Source organism: Myripristis murdjan, chromosome 1 (genome assembly GCF_902150065.1).
Source record: "Myripristis murdjan chromosome 1, fMyrMur1.1, whole genome shotgun sequence".
In the NCBI taxonomy this organism is placed as follows: Eukaryota; Metazoa; Chordata; class Actinopteri; order Holocentriformes; family Holocentridae; genus Myripristis; species Myripristis murdjan.
The window spans coordinates 22,155,523-22,178,286 of record NC_043980.1 but is presented as its reverse complement, the minus strand read 5'-3'; the positions used below and the strand labels follow the sequence as shown (position 1 = coordinate 22,178,286).

At 40.7% G+C, this 22,764-nt stretch overlaps 2 protein-coding genes across 3 annotated transcripts; both read left to right on the top strand.

Moving 5' to 3' along the window:
- Positions 1–6,707: 6,707 nt before the first annotated feature.
- On the top strand, positions 6,708–8,766 carry LOC115360887 (interleukin-8-like). Its single transcript, XM_030054065.1, has 4 exons — positions 6,708–7,016; positions 7,206–7,338; positions 7,526–7,612; positions 8,462–8,766. Exons 1-4 carry the CDS (start codon positions 6,965–6,967, stop codon positions 8,472–8,474), a joined length of 285 nt encoding a protein of 94 aa, XP_029909925.1. The 5' UTR covers positions 6,708–6,964; the 3' UTR covers positions 8,475–8,766.
- Positions 8,767–14,885: 6,119 nt separating this feature from the next.
- fbxo10 (F-box protein 10) lies at positions 14,886–22,663 on the top strand. Of its 2 annotated transcripts, none has more exons than XM_030054033.1 (11): positions 14,886–15,068; positions 15,494–16,158; positions 16,337–17,158; positions 17,391–17,540; positions 18,075–18,211; positions 18,537–18,607; positions 18,770–18,922; positions 19,173–19,508; positions 19,627–19,628; positions 20,339–20,526; positions 21,327–22,663. In XM_030054033.1, exons 2-11 carry the CDS (start codon positions 15,574–15,576, stop codon positions 21,508–21,510), a joined length of 2,628 nt encoding a protein of 875 aa, XP_029909893.1. In that variant the 5' UTR covers positions 14,886–15,068; positions 15,494–15,573; the 3' UTR covers positions 21,511–22,663. The 2 variants fall into 2 exon arrangements, with proteins under 2 accessions (XP_029909893.1, XP_029909884.1); XM_030054024.1 differs by having other exon boundaries at positions 19,627–19,937.
- The last annotated feature ends 101 nt before the right edge of the window (positions 22,664–22,764 follow it).

The window sequence follows — 22,764 nt, the reverse complement described above, 5'->3', positions numbered from 1 at the left end:
CTGTTCTGAAAACGGCTGGCAGCCAACGAGTTAAGCAGCTGATGAACTACATAAGTAAAACGCCTTTTGAGTGTGCACTAAAACCCTCTTTCATGAAACCTATAGAAAATGTTGTTTATTTATTTATTTATGTTTTTTTTTTTTTTTTTTTTTTTTTTTTAGGTTGTTTTACATTTTAACAGAGAGAGAAAGCATCTGCATACACTGGTATCACTGTTTGCTTTGAACCTGTGTTTGCTTTCCAGCCACTTGTGCGCACAAATTTTACAGCGACAGTAAATTAACTTGCATAGCAAAGATAAGGTCATGACATTAGAACCCAAATTAATAGAAAAAAAAATCCAGTCAGCAAATGAGGACACAATGGCAAAGTTCCACATTGCTAACTCAGACGTTTAGCATTCCAGGAGCAACAGTCTGTCTGATGTCAGAGACCTCAACGTGCTCAAACACATATGACTGATGATGTCACCAGTTTTGTCACGGTCCCAAAGCAGAAGAAGAAAGAAGAAGTGTGTTGTAATGCTTAAGCATTCTGGGGGTTGATCTTGTTATTTTGACACGTTTATTTTACAGTACTTGGGTGACTTCAGATGAACAATAGATATTTGATGATTAGGAGATTTGGACAGTAGAGTGTTGAAATCTCACATTGATTGCAAAAGGTGAGATCGCAGCTCGAATCTCTTGGATGCCACTGTCTTTGTTTTATTGAAAATGGAAAAAGGAAGTGAATGTCAAAATAAATGTTTCACATGTTCTTAAACATGGATTTAGTGGTGAGCCTTATTGGAAAGAACTCTGATTAAATCATGATTTAAGCTGAAATCAAGAAAAGAGGAAACAGGAAAAGAGGAAACAGGACAATCCTCATGTCTTCGGCTTCTGCTTAATTTACATTATGGTGCTGCGTGCAGTCAGATGATCTTCTGAACAACCCTAAGGTATTGTTTTAAAAAATAAAATGCTTTTTTAGGGCAGTGCTTGGCTTTTGTGCATTGGTGATATTTCTTGTTTTCGCTCACACTTCTCTGAATAAGAACGGTCTTGCAAATCATGAGGAACTCATCCCCAAGGCCAAAATGCAGGATCTTATGTGGCAGTGCACGTTCAATGGAGGAGAAATGGTCACAAATTTTCCATAGACACATGCACACACACACACACACACGCACAGAGAGAGAGAGAGAGAGAGAGAGAGAGAGAGACACAAGACTTTAAAGCTGTAGGTAAGCCTGATAGGCCTATGTCTTTTCAACGTTCTATTTTATGTCCTGTGCTTTGTTTCATTTTCTCCTTTTGTTTTAATCTGTTTTCATCAACTCATTTTGTGATGAAGGGCTATCAGAATTAACCTGAGTTGAACCCATGCAGATTGCCAATCACAAAGGAAGTCTGATGAAATTTCCCTTGACAGTGTGATGCATGAATGTTTGTATATTCTAAAACTTCCACTGACCACAGCCTCTTCCTTCAGGGTTGCAAAATAAGAGGGGAGAACTGACCCAAACACTGTCACTAATCATGACCATGATTTATGTGGTATCATGACTCAAGTGTTTTCTATTCTGTTCTATTCTATTCTCTTCTGGTATGGTATGATATCTTGAATGGCATTGTTTCAGAAATATATCACTTTGCTGTCCGTTGTTAAATTCTTATGCTTAAATGTCTCATCCATAATTTACAAAAAAATAAATATGTATGCTTACAAAGGGCTGCACTGCTGGAGGACATTATGGCCAGCAATGAGATGTGGGTTCGGGTTTGCAGATGTTGTTTTTGTTTTCGATAAACTGTGGGCCTGTGAAGCCCTTTGAGACTGTAACAGTGATTAAGCACTGCAAATAAACCTGAGCCTGAACATGTGGGAACAAAAATGTGGAATGTGAAAGGAGGCTCAACGAGCAGAGAAAGTAAAGAGAAGACGACTTTCCCTGAGCATGATAAAAAAAAATCTATTGAGTACAGATAGACTTTTACGAAGGGTCGACAGTAGCAGGAAAAAAAACCCCGAGGCAAAACCCTACAGGTTTGCTCTGTGCTGACATCAAGTTATACCAGAACTGCCTCACATGTCTCTCTCTCTATATAATGTCATTGTTATTGTTTGTTGTTGTTGTTGTAGCTGTATACTGTATATTATTCTTATACTGTTATAGAATTATTATCATTTGACACTCATATTTTCTATACTTTGATGATTACCAGCTATGAGATGCCCCAGATCTTGTTTTTGTTTGTTTGTTTGTTTGTTTGTTTGTTTGTTTGAGATGGGAGGACTAAGTATTTGAAATAAAGTTCAGTGTGATGAATCTGGGTTTTGGTTGCATGTATATTGTTTATTGTTTATTTTGGATCGCCATTAGCTGTTACAACAAAACAGCTACTCTTCCTGGGGTCCATATTAAAAATATACTGTGTACACGTGTTTTGACATACATGCATACATTTATACACTGACATTACTTCCCCACACCCATCCTGACCCTAGTTAAAACCTCATAGACATCACAAAACAACACCATTTCAATAATCCATGTCAAATTTTAAGCAATCCTCACTGTATGTGAGAACAGGTGGATGATATCTTTCCCTTCTGGCACACAGACAATAAGACAGATGATTAAAAATGAGTGGTGGCCACAGAGGAGTGTCGACATGAGTGACTTGTACACCTGTAGCTCGTTCACATGCCCACATAAAAATGAATGTGCAGATACCGGGAATGCACCCAACCTCTCAGACTACAGATAAACATGTACTTACATGTGCTCTCATTACCTGACGCTCTCTCTCACTGTAACACACACACACACACGCAAAACACACAACATAATACACACAGATAAACTGCTCACACAATGACAGTTTTATGACACAGAGAAAAGGCGCCTTGGGAAACCAGAAATGAATCATTAGCTTGGCAAAACCTGGACTTCCTTCTTTCCTGTTTTCTTTTTTGTGGTTGAACAATAAACTGAAAGGAACGCCTGAACAACAGAGTGAGTACTACTCTACTGTGACGTTGCTGTAATATAAGTGAAGATAGTGACCTGAACCTGGGAGTGGAATTCACACCTGTCTGCTCTCCTATAGCGACATTTTCTTATCAGATTGAAGCGGGCATGCTTAACTTGAGGGAGGCATTAACTGCCACAGCATGACTCAGTCACAGTTATCCCTTGGGAATTTCTGAAAATGTCAGCTAGATTTTTTTTCTTACTTTGCTAATAGCTGCAGAGGCGCTGAATATAAACAAGATTTTTTTTTCCACCTCTTTCAGTCAGGGTTTCTGTCTGTGGGTGGGGGTTGCACGCTTTGTGTGTGTATGTGTGTGTGCGTGTGTGTGTGTGTGTGTGTCTGCGTGCATAAGAGCCTTCCTGCTATTAAGTGCTGTGTCAGGGCACGTTTGTCTGCTTATCATAATCTGACTCGGGTTAGTTTAGATATAAAAACCCTTAATGAAATACGTCACATACCAGACTGTTAAAACATCAAGCATATCAGCATTAACTGCAAATGCTTAGAGCTCAGCGTCAGTTCCAAGTCATACATGTTTATCTTGGAATAAATAACTACTCATAAACTCTTATCCATGTTCTTTTAGAGCATCGCACCCCAAAACCATCCGTAAGTGTTTTCCATCCAGAAAAGAATGATGTTTTTCTGCACAATTGTAAAAGGATTGTCACTACTACCAAGTTCCATTTTTGATGTGGTTTATTTTTTAAAGAAAAATAAAAGTGGCTGATTGATGATTTAGTCAGGTTTTCTTAAAATAAATAAAGAACAGTTCACATAAAATACAGAAAAAAAAAATCCTGCTTACTCTTGGTGCAATCTATTTATCCATGCAGTTTCTGTGTGATTTGGTGGGCTTGACACAGATTATCTGGACGGCTGGACTGAACTGTTATGTGTGATCTCTTCCTTTAAGACTGTGCATAGTTAGAGGGATTATATCAACATACTTGTGGTTTGGAAGGCATTCGTGTGTGGCAGAGAGCCACGTTGCTAAAGAACTGCAAGAGGAAAATTCCCAGACAAAGCAATATGGCTTCATTCCACATTTCTCTGCTATTAACAGTAGGCATTATCAGCGTCTGTAATCTGATGATTTATGTAATGCAACCTGCAAGCTCTGCTTGACAGCAATTCCACATAAATACAGTGTCATTTCCATGCAGAACTGCAACTGTAGCATTTTAGTTGTCATGCTAGAAAATTGGCAACAGTCAACATCTTAAAATTTTCCATAGGCATATAGGTATAGTTTTGAGTATGGATGCAGCAACATGTCCCTACAAATGTAAAGGAAGCAATTAACTGTTCCCATACTAAAATGTTTAAATCACTTTAACCCCGCCTAGGGTTAACCGTTCACTGTAAGGTCTATGTTGAGCTGCCTGGTTTGCAAGTTTTATGCAAAAAGTGGGCTAGCTATTTAGAGTTTGCATTGGGAAAGTGTAAGTGGTTGGCATTTCAGTTGAAAAGTTAAACATTTTACCCATCACAACATTAAAAATAATGTCGTTGCTGCATAGAACTGACTTTAGACAATTAATTTGCTATTTCAGTTTCAGGCCTAAGTAGTTTGTTAATTTGTGTTCACTACTCCAACATGTTGTGATTTTAATTTTAATATTAATAGTATTAAAATCAGTAGGCTATTGAGACCGTTCTCTGGCAAAAACAACCACATAGGTCATTTGCAAAGCAGCTTATTATGAATTATAGTTATGTTTTAAAGTTAAGTGAACTCTAGCGGTCCTGTAAATAATGACACTGTGGCGTCAGATTAACCAACCACAAACCTTATATTAACAATAACCTTTTCCTAACCATAACCAAGTATTTTTAGTGGCTAGACGTTTTTAGGAAGAGTCAAAGTATAAGAACTAATGTGATAATACTTAAAAGAACACTTAAAAGTATAGACTGAAAGAAGACAATATACTTACAGGATTCCCGGTAATGCTTTACAGTGGCTTAATGGCTTACTGAAAGTTTATGAGCTATTGATAAAATACTGTAACAACGGAAGTTCACTAGTTTATCTTTGTCTACATCAAACACTGTTATAATTTTATTATGTGCAGTAAACACTGCAATCACATATTTAATCAGGAAAGCAAACTGCAGGAAAAGTAGTTGTCAAACAGTTGAACAGCATCTCAGGTCATTTTTTTTTTTTTTTTTTTTTTTTTTTTTTTTGTCTGTCCTTTAATGTTTATTGCAACTCACAAATGTATCACGATGGCTATTAGTCATCTGATAAACTTTGAAAGAAATGTCCCTGCCAATGTTAAAACCAAGCCTACGCCCTTGCACAGGCATAGTAATGGTCCCATCAAGTAGGGTTTGACTGTTATGTTTTTTAAAGACAGTATTTTTTTAACTGGAGCTGCTGATGGCAGATATTTTGTGCTGATACTCAGCTTGTACTGATTTTTTAAAGATCACCTGTGGCAGAAAAGCTCTCCAAAGATTGAAACTTTTGTGCATGTTACACCTCTGGCCACACCCAACCAGTGATACATGTCATTAATTGGATATATGGCCACTGGTTGGGTGTTACATGCTTGAAAGTTTCAACTGCAGCAGCAAAATATTTCTGCTAGTGTGTTTACACTTTTTAAAGGCAGAATGAGTAGATTTTGTCATTGCGATTTGTAAGCCCAACACGCAAAGTTGGCCGCTCCTCCACTGGATAAACAAACTACTGGCTGGCAACTCCCTGTCCAACAGAAAACAGGCCAACACCATGTTGCTCTTCGTCCTCATCCTCTCCCTCAGTGCTCGCCAGCAGGTGAAAGCCAGCTGCATTTTCGCTCTCATTGTGGAACTAGCTTTGTCCACTTTGTCGCTATTTTTCCTTTTTTCCGTTAATCTGGGCCATTCATTTTCGTAGCTTCCTATTGGATGTCATGCTATTACTCTGACACTGCACACTGTGATAGGCTGGGAGCTACACACCCTCTGTCCAAAGGCCAACGCCCAGAAGAGTCCTAAGAACAGAAAAACAAAAACTTCTAGAGGGTCGTAAATGATGATTGATGGAAATTATTTTTATGCGAGTCTATACATTGGTTTTTAGGAAAATCATGCCCTTTTCTGCCTATAATTTGAAAATTATGATGCAAAAAATACACAGGGAAGTTATTACTATAGTAAATCTCTTTTTAATTAAACGTATAAATAAACAAAATGAATAACGAGAATATTGCAAGTGTAAAAAATAAGAGAGGTACTGTTAAAATACACACACACACATACACACACACACACATATATTTAGACAGAGAGAGAGAGAGCAAACTCTCTCATATCACAAAGGGCGGTGCTACATAGCAGTAGTATCATTAAAATGCAACATGACAGGCAACAAAAAGGATTTTTTTAAGACAAAAAGGAAAAGCACAACTTGCTTCAGTGTTATCAAGTGACAGTCTTCAAGTGGCAACAAGATGTGCGCTTCTGTCTGTGTAATTACTATAAATCAAACATTACATGTCACCAATAAAATAAAAGTGTCTTGTTTCCTGCACTAGGCTAGTATTATAGCTTAGTCTTGACTTTAGGAGAATGAATTTCCTTATATCCAACTGATGTCGCAACAGACACCAAGTCACTGCTGTGCACTATAAAGTGCTGCGCCCACACAGTGCAGTGCAACAGAAGGAGAGGGAGGGAAACAAGACAGAGAAGGCTGGCAGATGAGATTTACCACAAAATTTAGTGTTACTGAGTGAAGAGCAGTTTGAACTTATACTTTTCCATGCTACTGACATTTCAGCAGTCATTAAAATCAGATTTGACAGGTCGTGAAAATCACAGGCAAAAACCATCTGTTGTTATTTTTATAGCAAAGCAAAAGGGAGAAAAAATTGCAAACAGAGTCTGATCCTTTCAGGAGCTTGTTAGTGTGTGTGCTGCCATTCATTCCAGCTTCAGAAGAGATATGTCTACCATCACCGCTGTGGCACTCCTTGCTTTCCTGACCATCACTGTGGGTGAGTTTCTAACCCTCTGTCATATAATTCATAGAATTACATGGTGATCATTATGGTTATACCTCTGTCCATCTGTTTATGATATGCATTTTACAACCAGTGTCAATGCTTCATCTCAGCTTTAACATTTGTTCTGACTATGGCAACCTCAGTGGCATATGACCTCTCCTGCGACCTTTCACCCCTCAGGGCTTGGTCTGGGGGAGCAGGGAATGAATCTGCGCTGTCGGTGCATCAGCAAGGAGAGAAAGCCCATCGGCCGTCACATAGAAAAGTTGGAGGTGATCCCTGCTAACTCCCACTGTGAAGAAGTTGAGATCATGTAAGACCCGAGTTAAACAATTACATTAACCTGTCAACACTGACTAACTGTGGCTGAAACAACTGACTGCTTCTTAGTGGACCTGGTGTAATATTATATTGAAATCTAGTCTTGTTGGCAGTGTTTTCCTTGGCCAGCTGGCAGCTTGCAGCCTCACTTTGTCTCTGCTCTGTCTTTGGTCCTGCAGAGCCACACTTAAAGGAAGCGGCTTGCTGGTTTGTCTGGACCCCAACGTCCCCTGGGTCAAAAGAGTCCTTGAGAAGACATTGGCAGGGTAAGTCCATATGTCTTTCATGACTCTGTGTGCCTTTCTGTTTTCCCAGCCACCCTGCAGTTCTCTGTGCTTGACAATGTGTTTTCTTAATCAATTTAATCAAGTCAAGGACAAGGTAGTAGCCTATACTGTAATTACAATAATGTACAAAGTCTGTAAGTTGACATTTAGGAATTTAGAAATTAGTGCTATTATTATTTTTGTCAGTAATGAGTTAACTACATGGGTGCAAAATGACCTAAATCTCAGCCTGTAGCATCTTGCCAGCTAACTTCATTGATCTGGCTGATGTTAGGCTTCAGCTGACCTTCATTGCCTCACCCATACAATATTGCTGCAAAATTGCTGTCTGTACTGGATCGACATCTATACAATACAGCACATGCATTTACATTAGCATTTTCAGATTTCTTTGGAAGAAATCATATAAATTATTCACTTTTTTTCCCAAACATTTAACTGCCCAGACAGCCAGTTAGCCATTAGACAGTTTTTGCAAACATTAAGGAAAAAAAAAAAAAAAAAAAACACTGATCAAAAAAGACATTGAGTCTGGAGCCGTGTCTCAACAGCTCAGTATGAATAAAGAAAACTTAATGGAACACCAAATTTAAATTTATAGTTAAAATTGGAACTCAGTTACAATGACATTCAGCTCCAAGCTATTGTTTTCATTTTCAAATTGTGCCCATTTTTAAATCCATATATTTAAGAAATTAATCTTTTCTATTCATATGTCCAGACAAAGTTAATTTATACACCTCAAGTAAAACCTGTGCTGGTATCTCTTTTCATCTCCTGTGTGCCAGATGACAGACTTTTTTCTGACATGTAAGTTTTTCTCTATAGGACGAATCCTTGAGGAGCACATCTTCACAGATATGGCTCTTACATGAAACGGAGAGAAGTTTCTAGTCATCCTCGTGGAGAGATTTTCATCACCACTCTAACCAGATGTTCATGCAAAATGAATTGGCGGGTTGCACAGATGGAGCAGTATTGCAGAGATTCATTTTGCTTGGTTCCAGGTGGCAGCAATGCCTCTCAATGCAACCTGGAGTTTTGGGTCTGATCAGTAAACCAAATTTGCATTGTGGTGAGTGTCAGAAAGCACCAAAGGCAGAGTGAGACAGATTCATTACTTTTATCCTTCAGACATTATGTCTTATTACTTTAAAGTTGTTGTTTTTTTGCCTTTTATTTCTCTTCAGTATACTTATATTCAAATGGAAATCAAGGTAAATGTAAAATGTTTTTTTTAATGCCTTTTTATTTATATTCTGTATTGATTCAAAGAATAGAAACTGAGGTATTTATCTGTTACCTCCCAACAAATAAGATTATCAACCACAGATACAGGGTACATGTCATTCAATATAACAGTGTATATCGAAGAACCATTATTTCAAATATTGCAGTTTGATACTATATTTATCTCTATATGTTTGTTTGTTTGTTTGTTTGTTTGTTTCATCATGGAGTTGCAATAAGTGATTGAATAAATGAATGAAATGATGTGGTTCATGTGCAGTTCTTAATAAGGGGTTTTAATAAATTTTCTATTTGTTTTTAAGAAAATGATGTCAAATAACTTGTACATCTGGGTTTCAAGTTGATATCTTTTAGTGTTTCTGTAAGGATTTTTTTTTGTATTTTTTTATGGATAGTAGCATGCAGAGAGGAAGGAAAGATCAGCCAAACTTTAATTCACGATCCTATTAGAAACTGCTGTGTATCTTAATCCAGCAGTTTCCAGCCTTTTTCATACGAGGTCCAACATTTGGAGGTACTGCTTGTCCCGAGAGACCCAACAAATATTTTGTGCAGTAAAATAAAATTGTCAAAAAGTAGTTAAACTTTCAAAGCAGCTATGTATTTATTTGTGAAACATTGTCTTACACTTAGCATGGAAACCTAATATTTGGGGTCTCTACTGTTGAGAATGTGGTGAGAAGCACACACACAGAAACACACACACACACACACACACACACACACACACACACACATCTCCACTTTCCAAACCAGGAAAACTTTAAACAATTAACAGTGACTCACTGCTTTCGTATCTTGAGGCAAATTGTTCTTATCTTTTCTTTTTTCTTTTTTCTTTCATTCTTTCTGTCTTTCTGTCTTTCTTTCTTTTTACTAAGTGGCGTAAAATAAAATAAGATTTAAAATGGAATCTTGCTAAAACAACAACAACAACAACAAAAACAAACGAACAAAAACAAACAAACAAACAAAAAAACAATTTGAATTTTTTTTCTTTAAATGATTGAAATAAATTCCATGAAAATTTAGTCAGGACCCAGCCAGGTGTTGCTGATTTGTGGTAGAGAATATGATCATTTCCCAAAGATGTGATCCCAAAGAAAAACAATAAAATTACAGTAAACCAATTCATGCCAAATGCTGTGGATGACTGGGCCATAAACACAGGAAGTTGAAGGTGGAGTGGGAGTTTTGCTCTTTTTTTTCTATGTTATCAGTGACATAAGGAAAATGCAACTTAAAATGAGAGAATTTATGATAAGGTGTTAAATACGGTGTGTGCACTCCATATTTAGATAACAATGTACAGCTGAAATCGTACAAATGAAAATGTTATGTGAAAACCACACCAATGTATTGTTATTGAAATTCATGCGGATATTTTCAATGATATGCAAAACTGAAGATAGATGAGTTTGCTGTGGCATTTTTTCTGATGGTTGGTTGTTTCCCCATGGTGTCTTGCAACCTAACCAGGAGATGGCAGTGTAGTGATACAAAAGCTGTCACTATCAGTCAGCTATCAGCTATCAAACTGCTCTGTAATAAACATCCAAGTCATCAGTATAACTTTGTGGAAAAATGTAAACAGCAGTCCTGTGTCGGCAAATTCATTCATCAAGATACTAGAGTGGTAGAACATAGAAGAAATCTGCAGTGCAGGGTTTCATTGTTATTTCTAAGATGCAGATCACCTGATAAACTGTCGGTCAGGATGGAGACTGCCTTTTTATGACAGTGTAAAAAAACACAAATAAGGGCTTTGTGTGCAATACAATATTATAAATTGTGCCCCGTGGTGCATCAAGTGAACATCAGATAGTCAATAAATCCCTTCATTTCAAAATAGCCAGTATCTGCTACAACACAAAAGACAGGAAACCTCACTCTGTGCTCCACTTTCTGTGGAGTGCCCCATTAAACTAAACCTCCCTCTGTGCCACAGGGAGAGACTGGGGAGACAGGAACATCGAGGAACCAGCATCAGTTTGTAGCCTTTATCAAATGAAAAGTAAAATCTTTACAGTGTAGAATCAATTTATACTAGCGTTTTGCACGATTTCAGAAGGCTGATTTTCTTTCAGTGTGAAATTCGTCATCAGTTTTGCACAATCATTGGAACAATCTAGTTATGAGGATATGAAATGGGCCACTTCTTTGATCCAAAGTTCATGCTCGCCTCACTCACCTCAATTTGACTGACTTGTATCGCCTGCGCCTCCAGTTTCTGTTGAGTCTAATGACTGAACAGTGAACAGTGAACAATGAAACACTGCATGTTACAGCCTGTTTTTAAATTGGGCTTAATACCTGTGATGGTCTCACCGCTCTTGTGTGTCAAGGAAATTACCTCTTAGAAAATTATGTTGAGTAACAGTAGATACTAATAGTTTGCCCTTTCCTTACAGACAATCTGATAGGTGTGAAGCTTTTTTCCTCTTCACCACAGACAGACGTTGACGGCACAAATGGAGGACACAAGTTGGTGACAGTGGTGTGGGTCCTGCCTTACAATGTGATTCAAAGTTTCACATCTTTGATTTGATTGATTGATTGACATCTAGAACTAAACCCCAAAGGGCTCTTTCAGCTCTGTTCACTAAGACTGGACTAAACGGTGTGAAATCAGCATATTCAAAAGGGATGCATTTGTCAAGGTCTTTATGGAGGCTCCCTGGTGTCTCAGTTGGCTTTTTTTTTTTTTTTTGCAGACTTAAGCTGGCAGGGTGTCAAGAATTCTCAGCAAAATTACCCCTCTAATACAGTAAACTAATTTCCGCTGGCTTACAGTTACCTTTCTTTTTATCTCCTGGTTCATGTAATCACTCATTAAAGTTTACAGAAATAAGCTTTGAAAAATGCAATAATAATAATAATAATAATAATAGCAATATAAGCATAGATGGTATTAAATGCTGATCCAAGTAATTTAAAGTAAGCAAAATATTAATAAAAATGAACAAATTCAACAACACATGTCTCTCTTCATGCTACTTGTCCAAAGCTGATCTGAAAGCAGCTTTGCAGAGGGGTCATCAACATCCATGTTGCTCAGAAGGGAAACCCTTCAGATACTCCCATGAATCGACGTTCAAATGGGGCAATGGAAGGCTGCAGCTCCTTAATTGGGGCTGCAGCTAATTGACAATCCCTTTAAAGCCTACATTAAACTTTAGCTCAGATACATTGATGACATTTTCTTCTTCTGGTCTGGTCCTAAAGACTCCCTCCTTGACATAGTTACACATCTGAATCACTGTATGTCATCTCTGTCATTTATCTCTAACCTTATTCAATCTAACATCAGTTTCCATGAGGTGTCCATTCTAAAACGGGAACAAAAAGTTGAGACTACCTTATGTAAACACCTTGTTGCATGCTCAGTTTTCACCCAACTCATGTCGCACAAGGGCTCCCATACAGTCAGAGGGATGTGCACTAGAGGAAGATTTCAACAGCGAACTAAGAGACATGGGGGGATGGCTTCCTGCTGTGACACTGTTCCCAGCCTTGGCTGGAAAAGGCAGTCCTAACTCAAGTGTCTTAAGTCCATTGCACATAAACACTGGCACATTTTCACATCAGATGGTTGGGCATAACTTTCACCAAAGGAAAGAGGGACAATATCAGACTTTATTGTAAGATCAGACCATTACTGTGCACTGCCTCCATTCTGTACTCCTAAGCCTGGTTGTTTCCCTTGCTTATGCCATGCCCAGTGCAACACACTTAAAGGAAGACAACTTTTCTCACCCTTCATCTGGCAAATGTGTATCAGGATCACATGCAATACATCTAACGTTAGCGACATGTTCTCTTGCCTTTGTGGCCTCCAGTGTGTACATCTCACCACAAGGACCAGTGAGCACAAAAGTGCCACCCAGAGGAACACACCAGAATGACTAGTGCAAGACATCTCAACTCCTGTCGTCATTTTGCCTCTTCTCTATGCTGTATGGGCACTGAACATGCGAAGCTGGGCCGTCATAGGGGAGATTATCGACTGACACCTTCTCAGAAGGGAAACTTACTGGCTTCTCAGGCTTGAAACTCTCTCTCCTAAGCGACTGAATAAAGACTTTTAACATCTCCATTTCTCTGATGTAATCTAAGCTGTAGCCTAATCTAAGAATCTATTATTCTTTTTTAAACCCTGCCTTGTGGTTGTAGGTTGTCCTGTCTGTTGTAAAACATCTGGGCATGGAAAAACCCTTTGAGATTGTAAACAGTGATATTGACAGTTTTTATCCAACCGCCATCAGAGAAATTAACTCTAATAACTGACCACACTTATTCTGCTATTTGCAATATGCACTGGTATGTGCAGTATGAGCAGGTATGTACAATATACTCTTTGTATTGTCTGCCTTTTATTTATAGACTTGTCTTATTACAGACTTGTTGTTTTTACTTATTTATTATAGTCTCTCATGTGTGTGTTTTTAACGAGATCCACTGAAAAAGCTTTATTTCACTGTACACTGTGCAATGACAATAAAGGCACTAAACTGAATTGAACTGAATTGGGCTCTAAATAAACCTGGACATATTTCATATGTGGTATCTGCACTGTGATATGTCATCCTTTTCATTTATTTGACAGAATATCCCTTTGGCATTGTTGTTTTTGTTTAAGGACAGGTAACACAGATCTAACAGGTGTCAACAAAAAGAATCTCCTGTGGTTATGTGAAGGTTTTATGTTCTTCACTGCATTTTGGTCCTCTGCATTTCGTCCGCATTCACATTTCATACACCGAGCATACACACACACACACACACACACACACACACACACACACACACACACACACACACACACACACACACACACACACACACACACACACTGGGCTAAGCTGACTACACACATTTCCTGTTGCCATTCGCAGCCCTTCCTCACCTGCACACACATCTCTCCGGAGTGTCCTGATACGAGAGGATGCGCAGGTACGCACCAATATAAAGGCCCTGTCCTGGTCACGTGACAAGCACTCACCTGTCCGGGATGGGCGTGGTGTCCTGGAGCAACGAAACAGGTTGCAGCAGCATCATCAGACTAAGAACAGCATTGCTTTCACTGAATGTAGTTTAGTATGCACTTTAATGTAATGTATTTAACTTGGTACACATGTCGCCACCAACATCTCTGTTTTTTTCTTATGACTTAAGGCAACAACCACCGTCACCTAAAGGAGTTGTCATTTTCTATATCTATCTTCATCTATCTAACCCCGTTAATAACGTTTGGAATGACTAGCCTACTATTCAGAGCATTTTAATGTAAACACTATGGAAATACAATCATACAGTTATGCAATCCTTTGTTGTGGGAGGGTTTGTGTATTTCCAGAAACTGATTTGATCAAATACACAGGGGTTGCATGTGTGAATGTGTTATCTAAAATAAATGGTCTTGAGTGTAATGTGAAGCCAAATACAACAAATACAACAGTCATTTGTTACACAATAAGCACAATATGCATGCCGAATTATTTTTAAAAATGTGTAAGCTGCTTTAGCCAGCAATTTAAAGGAACAAGACTAACCAAACAGTGTAAGACAAAACAGAATAAATTTAATAAGTATCTAATTTACACATCAAGCCCATGGTGTAGACTCTGCTTGATTTGGTTAGTGTGAATGGGATACAGCGTGTCATGTTTAACAAGATGTAATTGAAGAGAGTTATGGATTGGAATGGCTTTTTTCCCCTTCTTCTTCTTAAATCAAGTTTTGTATTGATCATCTACAGTGGATTTCCAAAACCCACACACATAATACTTTCAAAAAATCCTAACCCATTATTTTTTCGCTTCTGTCTGTCGCTTCATACAGGGTTTGGTATTTTTTTTTTTTTTTTTTTTACTACATAAATAAAACACTATCCAAAGGGAAGATCAGAACACCGGCATCCAAAACACGGTCTGTCGGCTGTGAGCCTCCAGCCTCGGGGTTGACGCCCACTTCTACAGAACCGGAAGGTGGACCCGTTCATTGTTTTTTTGGCTGTGTTTGGGCCGTGCTATTGCCGTAGAGTGTGAGGAAATGTCCGAGCCATTCGCTGGCACATCCCCGGTGATGGCTCTCCTATCGACCCAGAAGCGGCTTTCGTCGACATGTAGTCGCCTCTTTGAACGTGAAACAGACATGTGCTGATTTCTACCCTGCTTGTTAAAAGGTAAGACATCACAAATGCCAACGTAACATGACCAGATGTTTTCGCTGCCGTCGGCGCCTCCACGGAAATGGATTTTTACTCCGTTTCTGCGGTTTTGCTCGATTTACGGGACAGCTAGCGTTAGCATGCATCATAACTGTCAAAAACTAGTATACGAGGATATTGCTTTTGCAGCCCCCATCGTAGACAGTAGCTAATATTCGTTAGAAAGCGTCCTATGAGTAGTTGGTAGTTCATTCTAGTGATTTCCCCCCCCAGTGTTTTCAGTTAAGTCATCAAACTAATTACTCTGGCGGCGTAATTTGTTATGTATTTGTGCAACCTTCTGTAAATCAGACCCCGTCATGCACATATTGTTTTTGTCATCGTATAACGGTTGTCGCTAGCGGTTTCCTGTTGCTTCATCCCTGTGTGTTTCTCTCCAGGTTGCCCCTCCCCTTGTCCCCCCCCCCCCCCCCCCCCCCCCCCCCCCCCCCCCGGTTAGTGAGGTGGTGTCTCTGCTGCCATGGAGGTGGGTAGCCTCCCTGTAGAGCTCTGGAGGGTTATCCTGGCCTACCTGCCTCTTCCTGACTTGGGCCGCTGCTGCCTGGTGTGCCGTGCCTGGAGAGAGCTCATTCTCTCTCTGGATAACACTCGCTGGAGACAGCTTTGTCTGGGCTGCCTGGAGTGCCGACACCCCAATTGGCCCAGTCGCCCCCACCTGGAGCCCCCGTCATGGCGGGAGGCACTGAAGCAGCATGCCCTGGCCACCCGCACCTGGACCCAGAACGGGCCAGAGCTCCAGTCCTCTGCGTGCCTCCACTTCTTTCGGCGTAGGAAAGACCGCAGGGTTTGGCACGTGGGGTCTGGATGTGAGTTTGAGACCCTGAGGGGTGCCCTCGGGGTGGCTGGACCATATGACCGAGTGGTTCTTCACCCAGGAGTTTATGAGGAGCAGGCTGAAGTAGCGCTGAAGGTGCCTGTGGAGCTGGTTGGGCTGGGCCAGCTGGGCGAAGTGTCCCTGCTGGTGTGTGTGGAGCAGCAGTGTCCTACGGCCAGGCTGTGTAATCTGGTCTTTATGCCAGCCTGGTTCTCCACCGTGGTCTACAAGGTGAGATGATGCAACAGCTGTCATGATTGTTTCTATGGATAAAATCGTCAAGGTAATTCTGATGGATTTACATGAACTAGTATGCTACAGTATCCTCACTGCATCCTGTCTCGTTACATTTATTTCTCATGCTGTGTCTATCTGACTCCTCCACCTTTATCTTTTTCCCTTGCTCTAGACATCATGGGGTCATGTCCAGTTGGATAACTGTAACTTTGAAGGAGCTCAGCTGCAAGTCCGAGGCCCAGGAACCTGCCAGGCACGCTTCTGCTCCTTCTCACAGGGCAGCTCTGCCCACTTACTGGGTGTTGCGCTCAGTTTATTAGACAGTTGTGACTTCTCAGGAAGTGACACAGCCTCTGTGACTGTTGAAGGGCCTCCAGTGTCAGAAAGGAACTGGGCTTGCAAACACTTGGCTGCCCTTGCTCGAACGTTTCCATCTTGTGGCTTGCCTGGGAGTAATGGCTCACCCAGAGGCCCTCAGGCCACTGGTGAACCCAAGCTTCCACATGCTAATGTCATGGTGCGGGATGTGAGCAAAGAAGATTGGCCTAGAAAGACCGGGATGGAATCGATGTGTCAGGGTACAGTGATCGAGGATGGCTGGAGTGATGGTGAGCACAGCGAGGGGGAGGAGGAGCAGCACGGAGGAGAGAAAACCAGCAACATCAACCGCCCATTTACACTGGGTTACAAACTCCCCTGTGACCATCACGGCCTGTCCCACTTGCTCAAGCCCCGGTCAGATGGCTCTCTGCCACCAGCCTCCTCTCCTGACCCCCCTTCTGTGGCACATCAACCTCTCTCCCTTCAGCAAGAGCTACAGAAGGACCCAGAGGCTCAGATGTTGGCAGCATCCATTCAGGGCTGCATCCTGAGGCGCTGCCTCTTCCGGGAGGGGAAGGGTGGTGTGCATTTGTGTAATTATGGGCAGGCTCGGCTGGAGGGGAATGTGTTTCGTGGGCTGAACTATGCTGTCCGCTGTATCCAGAATGCTACAGTAAATACAATCACTTACAACAACTTTTTCCAATCTGTTCATATTTATGTAAAGTCACTTGGTTGTACAAGAATGCATTTAGATGTTATATTGTAAGGGACTTGTCCTGTTTTTTATATGATTCCTTTTGAAGAATTTCTATCAAAGGGAAGAAGCCAAGACAACAGTAATTAAGCAGCAGTTGCCTATTTGATATGTTATTTGAGCTCCCTCTCTCTTCTGTGTCATTCAGATAGTGATGTTGCGAAACGAGGTGAGCGAATGCCGTGCATCCGGTGTGTTCCTGCGTCTCTCTGCCCAGGGCCTCATTGCAGAAAACAACATCCACTCCAATGGAGAGGCAGGGCTGGACATCCGCAAAGGAGCCAACCCTATCATCTTGGTAACTGCTCTCAGGCTGTCTCACAATAGACATGCTATTAGCCTGGTCACAGAGCTAATTACATTCCAGCTCACACTGCACTCTGACAGAATGCACCCAAAGTCCTGTTCATATACACTTGCTTTAGTCTGCCTGATTGGACAGCAATGTCAGCTTATTCAAAGTCCAGGTGTAAATGCCTCCAGGATGCACAATTTTTTTTTTTTTTTTTTTTTTTTTTATACATGTAACTACTTTAAAATGTAAAATGCATCCTGTTTTCTATTCATGCACACTTGTTTTTTTTGCATCTAATTGGACTGTATGTCATAGCAAACCTTGGTGCAAATGGGGAGATGCACATAATTAACTGGAGGTGTTTGGGACACACACTGACAGTGATGCATATTTTCTGTGAATGAGATATAATATTGTTGTCAGTATTATATTATTGTATGCTGACAATGTTATTATATCCCCAGTTTGACTGCTCTTACTTTGATGGGCTTTTCTACTCCCTTTCTGTTGTTTGCTTCTGCCTTTCCTCTTCCACAGTGTAACAGAATACACAGCGGTTTGCGCTCTGGTGTTGTTGTCCTTGGAAATGGAAAGGGTTCCATTCGGAGTAACCAGATCTATAACAACAAGGAAGCAGGTGTCTATATCCTCTTCAGCGGGAATCCAGTGGTCAGGTAGATGGGACCGCAGAAATGTCTTGATTTACACAGGAACATGTTGGAATTCTCAATCTTTAGTCACGGTGTGCATATCAAGAAGTATTTCCTTTTTGTAATGAATGACTGAATTGACGTCAAAAGATTTATTGCTGAAGACTGTTTTTAGAAGTTTGTATTTTTACATAATTAGTTTGCTATTACAGTGTTGTCTTCTTAGATCACACTCAATCTGCTAATTCCTTCCAAAATGTCCAAAATGCACACTTGACTGTACAGTTAGTGAAGTTTAATATTTGCTCCTTCCTCAGTCTTGATTTAAGACTTACATTCTCTCTGGTAGTGGGAATCTCATCTTCCAGGGCCAAGCAGCAGGAATTGCGGTAAATGAGAACGGCAGAGGGACAATAACAGGTGTGTAAGTGGGTGTTTCTCACTTCATTGTCTACCTCATACATCAGCATGCTTGATGGGTTCAGTTATTCTTCACCACTTTGCCACCCACTGAATATCAAAGCACTGCTTGTAGTAGTAACAAACACTTGTCTTTTTACATTCTGATACATCCGATCCTAGAGAACGTGATCAGAGAGAACCAGTGGGGCGGTGTGGACATCCGTAGAGGAGGTGACCCCATTCTGAGGAACAATCACATCTGCCATGGCTACTCAGATGGGGTGGTGGTGGGGGAGAGGGGCCGCGGACTTATAGAGGGAAACTACATTTATTGTGAGTAATTTCATCCTGGTTGTATCCTAAGATATCCTAACATAACAGCCAAGTTTGACTCACTGATATTAAGGCCTTTAAAATTCACATAAAGAAACAGCTGAAAAAGTAGAGAGAAACATTTTGAAGGTTTATTTTTAGTATAACTTTTCATAATCTGTGCCATCATCTAGGTTATCGCTCTTCTCTTGGTCTCGTACCTTTTACCTATTCTGATGTTCTATTTCCTCTCTGCCTGTGGTTTCTTTAGGTAACAAAGGCTGTGGTGTTTGGGTTATGTCCTCCAGCCTCCCACAGCTCCTTGGCAACTACATCACCCACAACAGCATGTATGGGCTCGCCGTGTTCTGCCGGAAGGACCCCGAGAACAAAGAGGCCAGACAGGGGAGCTGGCCAGGCCACGAAGCGGTTGATGCAGGGGAAAGGAGAGGAGGAGAGGGGGGACGAAGAGGGCAGGAGAACTTGAATGAGGAAGGAGAGTTGTTTGCATGGGAGAGCGATCTGGACAGTGAGGATGAACGCCATTCTGCCCGTCGTTCCATCAGTGTGGCCTTGGTAGAGGGCAACTGCATGAGCTACAATGGAGGTAATCAAGATCCTCTGCAGTGGTTGACCTGATGGTGGGTATTACATAAACTGTCAAATTCAAGTGGTCACTCACTCCCCTTCTTTTCTCTCTCACTCTTCTCTTTCCCTCTCTGTAGCGGTAGGTTTGTATGTGAAGAGCAGTGAGCCACTGAATGTTGTTGCTAACCTCGTAAACAGTAACCGTGGCACTGGAATTGCAGTGCTGCAGAGCAATCAGTTGACACGGCTGGTTACAAACTGCATCCTTAACAACACACGAGGTGGTGTCACAGTGGAGAGGGACTGCCGGGTGGAGCTCCGTGGTAACGGCATTTACAAAAACGGTGGCCACGGCATCAGTTTCTGTGGTGATGGGCAGATTGGGGAGAATGATGTGGTTGGTAACCGTGGATACGGGATTCAGGTGTCTGGCTATGCTGATGTCAAGGTGAGTGGACTGAGCTCTGAACACATTAAAAAAATGACTCACACACATATTGATATTCAGATTCTGCACTTAACCCAATTACTCAAGTGACAGGGTTTAGGGTTGCTAATGTAAATGTTTAAATAATTCATTATTATGGGACTTAATTTTATTGTGCATTGTCCCTGGTTAAGTAAATGTAATAAACAAGCAAGCAGTACTTTGTTGGTATTGTTATTTTTTTGCCCTGTATTAGAAGTAACCTAACATTTCTCTGTGTGGCTTGTCCTGCCTCTTCGCTGGTGGCCTGGTGTGTCTGTGGGTGGGACACCTCTTGTTGACAGGTTACTCCATGCATGCATGTGCTTCCCTGCTCTACTTTGCCATTATATTTTTGTGCCTGTATCATTGCTGTGCTGTAGGTGCTGCGTAACCGTGTCCAGCCGACACAGGGGTGTGGCATCGCCGTGCTAGGGGCAGTAAAGGGCACTGTTCATGACAATCTCCTGTTCCAGGGCCACCCTGGCAACAAAAAAACACTGCTACACACGGACCCTGGCAATGAGAGCTGTGTGCTGCGCAACAACAGCATTCTGAAGCACAGTAACAGGTAGCTAGGCAACCAAGAAAATGTGCCATAGCTGCAAACACCATCAGTGGGTCTGATGTCTGCACTCAGCATGCTGTTTCTTCTGCTATCCTCACCTCTTACTGCCTCCCATTCACCTCTGTGCATGTTTGGTGTCTATTGTACAGTGATGTTGATACTTTAGCATAAGGCTATTCTGTTATTTTAGTCTTGGAAGCTATATAATGAAATTGAAATGGACAGAAAGGATATACATTTTCAATTTCTAATTTTTGTTCCAAGCTCGCATTGCATGACATGCTACTTCAAATTAGACTTTCTTCAGCAAAGATGTTTTCAGTGCACAATAATCACAAAATATGTTGCTGTTTGCAATGGCCTGTTTTCATCATCATTTCATTTATTTATTTATTTGTTGGAGAGAAACATTTTGGCAGCTGGGTAGGAAAACTAGCTTCCTGGCAATAGTGCAAGTAGCGGAACACAAGAACTTGCTGAAGGTTGTCTCTTGGTTGTCATAAACATTGACTGTAGGATGCAGGTATTTACTCACACTAGCTGTTAGCACCAACAGGACTGAACAAATAGAAATTGTTGGAAAATTACACAGAACACATAAATTATAGTTTAAATTGATATTGTTTGTGTTTATTAGTTGGTCAGAGTCGATCAAAGGGCATATTTGAAATGACTGAAAGGCACGATTAGGGCCAGAGATCACCAGTTAACTAGCCATGCTGAGTAAGTTCTTACTTCAAGCTTTGTTTTGTGTGAAAATGTATCATTTCAACAGTTAATATTTACTTTCCTTGGCTTTGTAGCTTTTCTTCTGCCTCTCCCTGGGCTCTGGAAAACCCTTCCCCTCGCCCAATTGCTGAACCTCCCTCTGGCCCATCTTCATCCCGATACCCGTCCCGACTTGCAGTCTCTATGACCACCAGGATTAGTGCCACTGTGGAAAGTGGGTGCCATAACAATGGCAGTATGTTCTGCTCCATCCTGTGAACACTGGCAAGCACTTAACAAACCACTATGAGTGACCTCAACAGGAGGAGAATCTGAACTGGGTTAAAGGCCTAGTTCTCTGACTTTTCTCAGAGAAGACCTTCAAAATTATGCCCTTCAGTTAAGAGTGGAGTGACCACTGAAGAAGAACCAAGCTGTGACGGATTATCACCACTTGAGGAACCATCCATCTCCCATCATTTCACAATGTGAAACCCAACTTTTGTAATCCTATAATACCTTGCCAGTGCACTCATCAGATGTGGAAAAATACTGAACTTATTTAAGTATGGAACTCCACACATACAGGTGCATCTCAAAAAATTTGAATATCATGGGAAAGAGCTGTAAAAGAGCAAATACCATCATGTGATGATTTGTGTTAGCTTCTGGTTAAAAAGGAAGTGACATACTTAGGGGTGGTTATAACAAACATTATATACAGTTCAGATGAGCTGAAGGGCCTTATCAAAGCAGCCTGGGCTTCCATAACACTTCAGCAGTGCCGCAGGTTGATCACCTGCATGCCACACCGCAGAAATGCAGTCATTTGTGCAAGAGGAGCCCTAACCAAGTACTGCATGCATCAATGAACATGCTTGTCAGAAGGTTGATGCAACATTTTTATAAACCCTTTTTCGATTGCTCTTATGTAGTCTAATATTTTGAGATATTGAATTTTTGATTTTCATGAACTATATGCAGTAATCATGAAAATTAAAACAAAAAAAGGCATGAAATATTTCACTATGTAATGAATCTGGAATATATGAAATTACAGAAAAAAAAGAACTTTTCCATGATAGTCTATTTTTTTGAGATCCACCTGTATCAGCATTACTCAGCATTTTAAACATACTCAAAGCTTTAACTGTATTGAAGTTCAAGTTTTTTTATATGCAGATTTCACTATCATGTGTATGGCAGCTGCTGCAGATTTACATCAGTTTCATCAGTGAATTCTGAAACAGCAGTTCAAGTGGACATTATTTGGAAGTCTTAGCAGTAGTGAAGGCTTCAAAATGCCCACTTTTAACAGCACATTTTGAAGTAAAGCTGTGCCTTGTTTGAGTTTTTCATTAGTGCACTGATCCTAGCTAGAAAATATTTCATAATATGAAGTGTATATGCAAAAAAAAAACAACAAAAAAAACAAACCTTAGCTTTAGCCCCTTGCACAGAGCTGTGCTGTTCTCTGGTGAGTCTATGTACATGGGTCACAGCTACTTTAATGTCTTGCATTAGATGGTTTGG

Excerpts from the sequence above, each read along its gene's own strand:
- LOC115360887 (XM_030054065.1), top strand. The coding sequence starts at position 6,965 with ATGTCTACCATCACCGCTGTGGCACTCCTTGCTTTCCTGACCATCACT. Across the intron at positions 7,017-7,205 it reads TTTCCTGACCATCACTGTGG|GGCTTGGTCTGGGGGAGCAG; the intron begins GTGAGTTTCTAA and ends TTCACCCCTCAG. Across the intron at positions 7,339-7,525 it reads TGTGAAGAAGTTGAGATCAT|AGCCACACTTAAAGGAAGCG; the intron begins GTAAGACCCGAG and ends TTGGTCCTGCAG.
- fbxo10 (XM_030054024.1), top strand. The coding sequence starts at position 15,574 with ATGGAGGTGGGTAGCCTCCCTGTAGAGCTCTGGAGGGTTATCCTGGCC. Across the intron at positions 17,541-18,074 it reads GAGCCAACCCTATCATCTTG|TGTAACAGAATACACAGCGG; the intron begins GTAACTGCTCTC and ends CCTCTTCCACAG. Across the intron at positions 18,608-18,769 it reads CGGCAGAGGGACAATAACAG|AGAACGTGATCAGAGAGAAC; the intron begins GTGTGTAAGTGG and ends ATCCGATCCTAG.